We start from the raw sequence: 6,602 nt of genomic DNA on the forward strand, positions 1-6,602 counted from the left end.
CGTTATATTAATGAGGTGCAGGCACTAGAATCCCTATGTTGTAGGGCTGGATTTGCTGGGTAGGGACAAAGAGCTTGGAAAAACAAATGCCAGCCCAGAGCAGAGGAGCTTTATTTGTTTTAGAGCCTGTGTTTCATTGTAGTGGCTCTGCTCCTGCTGCCTCACTGGCCTCCGGTGCCGTGGGATCGTTGGCAGGGGCAGCTTGGCCGCGCTGGGACTTGGTGCACGAGGTCCCTGCTCCAGCCCTGTGTCCCCACCACTGGTCTCTGCTCCCAGCACAGGGAGGAGGGTACACCAGGGTTTGAGCAGTCACAGAATCCCAGAATCATTGAGGCTGGAAAAGTTCTCCATGACCGTCAAGTCCAATTTGTGCCCAATCTCTGCCTTGTCCCCCAGCCCAGAGCACTGAGCAACACGTCCAGTCATTCCTTGGAGACCTTCAGGGATGGGGACTCCACTGCCTGCCTGGGCAGCCCCTTCTAATGTCTGACCACCTTTTCCATGAGGAAATTCCTCCTGATGTCCAACCTGAATGTCCCCTTGAGGGGAGCTTGAGGCCATTTCCTCTCATCCTGTCCCTTGTTCCCTGGGAGCAGAGCCCAACCTACCCCCCCCCCCAGCTCCCCCCTCCTGTCAGGGATTTGCAGAGAGCAAAAAGGTCCCCCCTGAGCGTCCTTTTCTCCAGGCTGAGCCCCCCCAGCTCCCTCAGCCTGAGGCCCCTCACTGTAACAGCCAGAGGCTCCCTGGTGACCTCAGAGACACTCTCAGGACAGAAAGTCTGCTCCTGGCCCAGTTCTGGGCCACGCTCAGCCTTGTCTCTGCTCCCTCCTAAATTCAAACTCTGCACCAGCCTCCCTCTGCCTCAGCCCCCCCAGAAACAACTGCTGTGGATAGAGAGGGAGAGGGGGGCTGCTGAGGGCACCTCAATAAATTTAATCTCTCCATCATATTAAAACGTAGTAGCTAAATTTATTTCTCCTTGCAATCCAAACAATGCCAGCTTTGGTCCCAAACCAGTAGTGAGATTTCTTCCCCCAGCTGGAAAAAAAAAAAGGAACTACTATAAATCCCTCCCAGAGCTGATTTATGGAGCATTCATGAAGAATTTATATTGCAAAGGATTTTATTCAATTAGACTTGAAAAGCCTCTCGATTCCTGAGGTTCAGTAACGCTCCTGGAGCCAGAGCTCCCATAAACCTGGATGGCCTGTCTGGAGCAGGCACTGGGGGAATGGCTGAGGTGACACTGAAGCTGACAGGACCATCCAAATCTAGAGCATTTGTCACTGGGATGTGTTCCAGGCTGAGGTTCAGAAAATTACTCCATGAAAAATGTGCATTAACAATAGCCATGAAATATCTGCTTAAAAGCCAGGTGAGTGATGAGACAGGGGATCTGTTAGTGCTGGGTGTTCCTCGCTGCCAAAAAGGGACACAGAGCCGGGGGCTCTTTTGGGAACAAGTTTAAAGTTGTTTCTGCTCAAATAATTGAACAGGGGAAGGTGCAGGATGGGTTTAAAAGCTGCCTCCACTTTAGTGGACAAGCCCTTGATGGGCATGACCTCCTTGCAGCCCACAGCGTTCCTGGGGGAAGACTGAGACCACCAGGTCCTACATAGATTCTTCCAAATTATATTTCCAAGCTGGAAGGGGTTTGGACTTGGCTGCAAAGCTGGAATTGTATGTGTTTTGTGCAGGACATAGGGGTGGGTGTGAGCTCACAGTGCTGCTAGAATGTGCATGTTTACACGTGGAATAGGAGTGTTCAGTCTCTTGGGAAGCTGGAACAGAGGATGTCTTCTCTGCTGAGCAGTGTTCTGCTCTCATGGTGTTTGCAGCCAGGTTCTCCAAGCTCTAGAATGTTCTCCAGGCCATGCTCCAGCCTGTTCTGCTGGGGGCTCTGTGGGGAAACACTCCTAAAGTCGGCGTGGACACTGCGGGGTGTGAGACCAACCCTCAGGGTGTCAGCCCCTCTCACCCAGCCCCCAGCTGAGGCACTGCCAGGGCCCTGCTCCTCATCCCAACCCCTTTTCCTGCAACCTCAGTGCCCTGGGGGTGCCAACCCCAGGGCCCTGCTCCCCCAGCCCGTCCCTGTTCCAAGGGGCAGCTCCACCCAGAGTCAACCCCAGCACACCCTGGGATTTGGCCTTTCCTCTTCTAATCCCTCCATCCTGTGAGCCCCATTCCTGGCAGAGGATGCACTGGATTGTCAGCACAAGAGACATTCCTCACATGCACAACAAGAGGCAGCCAGAGCCAAGGAATTCCTGGTGCATTCCTGTAAATCTGCACAGCTCAGCTCCAGCCGAGGCTGATGGATCTGAAGGGACGTGGAAGAGAAAAGCACACAGGGCTCAGTGTTGAGTGTGACAGTTTAGGGCCCTTTGGTAAAAGGAAGTTCACATTTATTATTTCAAAGCTGTGGACACAATTCCCAAATCCCTCCAGCTGCTGCTCCACACCAGCACTGTGACTGACACAGAGGACCTGATTGTTTTCTTCACTCCTCAGAGTCCTGTCTAGGCCTTCCCACAGCACCTGTCACTGCCCAGGGAAACAAAGGCATCTCCAAAGTGTTCTTGGAATTTTCCTGCTTCAACTCCAGCCTGGGAGCAGCAGTGACTCTGGTGCCATTGCCACACGGGATGTGTGGACCAGGCCCACTGAACAGAACAGCTGTTTTTGGGTCCCTTCCAACTCAGAATATTCTGTGATTCTGTTCCTCTTAGGATTTATCAACAAGGTCGTGGTTATTTCACCTGGAAGTTCTTGGCAGATCCCACTTCCAGTCCAGGATTGTTCTCTTTCCCATCCTTGATGGGCAAAATCAGTCTGCTGGATTCATCTTCCCATGATAAAGGAAATAAACATTCCAGCTCCCTGCTATGGCTCAGGTTTTATATATATTTTCTCTTCCTTCCCTTCCTTCATTGCAGCATAACGTGCCAGGACAAAGAGATAGTCACTGAGCCTGGAAACCAAAGGAAAAGCAGGAAAACCACTTCAAAGATCTTATACCAGAAGCTTCTCAGGAGGCAAAACCCCGCAGTTTTTTCCCAAAACTGTGGGAACATCATCAGGAATGCTTCAGTAGGACAGAATAAGGGTTTGGGATTATATTTTTTTTTACCTGTTTAAATATTTGGCCACATTTGGATCTGCTTCCCCTGCTTGGACTAACGGAACCACGCTGGAAAAAGCAAAGGAAAACATTAGTGTTTAGCTTTCCAGCTCTGAGTGCACAAAGGGCTGTAATTTGCTGGAGTCCCTTCACTCCCCAACCTCCTCCAGGGTCCCCACTCTATCTGTGAAGGTTGTTGGCTTCCCCAGAGGAATCTGGGGGACATAAATGGTGACAATAATGTTTGTGACTGTCCCGGAGGCTCCCAGCTCTGCTCCTCCAAGGATACTCATCCATGGCTATGACTGGACAGAGAGAGACTATTTACAAGGGCTACAGTGCCAGGACCAGGGGAAATGGCTTTCCACTGCCAGAGGGCAGGGTTAGATGGGATATTGGGAAGGAATTCTTCCCTGTGAGGGGGGTGAGGCCCTGGCACAGGTTGCCCAGAGAACCTGTGGCTGCCCCATCCCTGGAAGTGTCCAAGGCCAGGTTGGATGGGGGTGGAGAATCCCAGAATGGTTTGGGTTGGAAGGGACTTTAAAGCCCATCCAGTTCCACCCCCTGCCATGGGCAAGGACATCCCCCACTAGACCAGGCTGTTCCAAGCCCTGCCCAACCTGGCCTTGAAAACTTCCAGGGACACCTTAAGCCACTCAGAGCTTCCCTGGATCTAACACCTGCCAGTGCCCCACCTTCCCACATTTATCAGACCAGACAGGAGCTGAGCACGGAACTGCAGCTCAACACAACCCTGTCTGTGCTGTCTCAGCTCAGATGACCCAGCTGAGGGGAGGGAAGACACAGCTCTGTGCCGCCTGCACCCCTGGAACTGGATTAAACAAACAAAAGCTTGGCTCAAGCCCTGAGTGCAGCCCAGCCCTGGCTGATGGCTCCCACTGCACTGGTTTGCTGCTGTTGTAGTGTCCCCATCCCCTTTTCCCAGTGTTGCCCCAGCACAGCACTCACCACCTCTCAGCCCGGCGGCACACGGCTCGGGAGAAATGGAGAGCAGCACTGCTCCTGCCTCCGGACTGGAACAGCAAGGAAACACCCCCTCAGTGTCTGCACCAACAGCACAGCCCCCCCCACTGCTCCCTGGAAAAGCTGAGCACCTCTCACACATGTGGGACTGATCCCTGTGCCATGGCCAGGCAAGGGGAGGGACATCTGAGTGCAGCAGGATGGGGAAATTTAACTCCCAAATCCTCTCTGCTTTTATTTGGCATTTGTCAGTGGAAATAGTGGCCTCCCAACCTGTTTTCCTGTGGTAAGTGGTGGAGCAGGGCTCCCCTAAGGAAGTGAGTGAGCCTCCTGCAGCGGGTGAGAGGCACAGGCAGTACCTACGGGCAGGATGAAGGCTCTGAGGGGAGGGAGCTGCTCCGAGTAACTGTCAATCCACTGCTCCAGCTCCAGCACCGGCTTCTCGCTGAAAGATGTACGTTCTGCAGAGGGGAAAAGGAGAATCAGCTGAAAAAAAGTGATTCAGAAACGATTCAGTCGACACACAGAGATCTATTTTTGCTTTCCTTGGATCAGCAAGTCCTAAGAAAGCATCCCAAAAAATTCCTCCTGCTTCAGCAGGGCCGGGTGGGTGCTGGGCCAGTGCCTCAGGCCACCTGACATCACTTGAGTGCCACAAGCACAGCAGCTGCTGGGACCGTGTGTGATTTGCTCAGCACTCAGGAACATGTGTGATTGACAGAATCCCAGAATCATTTGTGTTGGAAAAGCCCTCCAAGATCATCAAGTCCAACCTGTGACCGATCCCCACCTTGTCCCCCAGCCCAGAGCACTGAGTGCCATGTCCAGTCATTCCTTGGACACCTCCAGGGATGGGGACTCCACCACCTCCCTGGCCAGCCCCTTCCAATGCCTGACCACCCCTTCCATGAGGAAATTCCTCCTGATGTCCAATCTGAATGTCCCCTAGCACAGCTCGAGGCCGTTTCCTCTTGTCCTGTCCCTTGTTCCCTGGGAGCAGAGCCTGACCCGCCCTGGCTCCACCCTCCTGTCAGAGATTTGTAAAGAGTGAGAAGGTCCCCCTTGAGCCTCCTTTTCTCCAGGACGAGCCCCCTCAGCTGCTCCTTCCCGTGCCTCACCCAACACCCTGACACTGCACAGCATCTAACCACCCACACAACCCCTTCCAGGCTATGCCCAACTTTTGCCATCCCAGGAAAAGGCAGGACTTACTCCGGTGAGCCTCCCTGGCCGAGGAGAGCGGCGTGGCGAGGTTGGAGCCCACATCCTGCAGCATGCACTGGACCTGCACGTGGCACCAGGACAGAAACCACAAGTGCTGTCACTCCCCACCTTTGACATGCCAGGGGAGGTAGATCAAAGATCCCACCCTTGCTGTGCCTCATCCCCAGCCTGCTGCAGAGGGAGCAGGGAAGTGCTCCCCAAATGCTGCTTGAGAAGCCAGAGTAGCACATGCACTTGTTTTCACTGGCACATCAAACCAGCCTGGCTGAGTGCAGGACACTGGGAGTGCTCACAGAACTCCTTGGCTGGCAGGACACTAAACCTCTGGGAAAGCAGAGACAAGCTGCAGACAGCACTGCCATGTCCCCCTCCACACAGGGCATCTTCACAACCTGGGATATGGGAGAGGCAGCCTGGAAAATCTTCCTAAAATCTCTGATTAGCTCCTTCTGCATTCCTGTGCTCAGCAAAGTTAATTAGCCAAACTCACAGGCTGCCACCTATGTCACTGCTGTGCCCACGTGAGACTGTGCCCCCATTTCAAACCCGAGGCTCTGTGACAACAAAACTTGTGTCCATAATGTGTATCTGACTTAACTCTGAATGAACCTAGAGATGAGTCTGCTGCCCATAACTGATCACCTGATCTACCACATTCCTTCTTCGTTAAATAAATTACCTCTTAAGATAGTAATCTAGGGAGTCTTAAGTATTTATTTATTTAAAGACTAAATGCATTGGGTTCCTGTGAGTTTATGTTTCAGTAGCACAGATGCAGCGACTGCACTGGGTGAGGATTACCATTAATACTCACTTTGTGAAGCTGTCCAACAAAGGTGTGGCCCTTTTCACTGCTAAACTCACCAGCCAGCCTTGTTTAGAGAAAAAAAAAAAAAAAAAGAGAGTCAGCTGGGAATGGAGAAATCACCAAAACCACGATATTCCACATGAAACCCCCCCCGAGTTCGGCCCCTCCCGGCCGGAGTTACCCGATGGCCGAGCTCAGCTCGTCTGTGGCTCCCAAGGCCTCGAAGATCCTGTCGCCCTTCGGCCGCCGCTCCCCGGTGAAGGTGCTGGAGAATCCTTTGGGAAAGGCGGGGGGGGATAGGGGGGCTCAGGGGTCTGGGGTGGCCCTGCCCCGGTGCCCCCTCGGTGCCCCCCGGGCTCTACCTGAGTCCCCCGTCCTGGTGTAGATCCGCGGGGACCGGGCGGGGGGGTCACGACCGGGGGGATCGCGGTCGGAGCTGCGGGGGCACAAACCGTGAGGGGGGGG

General features: G+C 53.5%; 1 protein-coding gene across 1 annotated transcript; it reads right to left on the minus strand.

Annotated features, from left to right (window-relative positions):
• Window positions 1-2,360: 2,360 nt before the first annotated feature.
• Window positions 2,361-6,596, minus strand: MMAB (metabolism of cobalamin associated B; the record flags this gene model as incomplete). Its single annotated transcript, XM_027652322.1, has 8 exons — window positions 2,361-2,971; window positions 3,131-3,190; window positions 4,091-4,155; window positions 4,469-4,566; window positions 5,318-5,390; window positions 6,144-6,201; window positions 6,319-6,412; window positions 6,500-6,596. Coding segments are annotated over 8 exons (633 nt in total), but the record flags the coding sequence as incomplete, so codon positions are not given.
• Between the last annotated feature and the right edge of the window lie 6 nt (window positions 6,597-6,602).

Source organism: Corapipo altera, unplaced genomic scaffold (genome assembly GCF_003945725.1).
Source record: "Corapipo altera isolate COAL_440 unplaced genomic scaffold, ASM394572v1 67, whole genome shotgun sequence".
NCBI lineage: Eukaryota > Metazoa > Chordata > Aves > Passeriformes > Pipridae > Corapipo > Corapipo altera.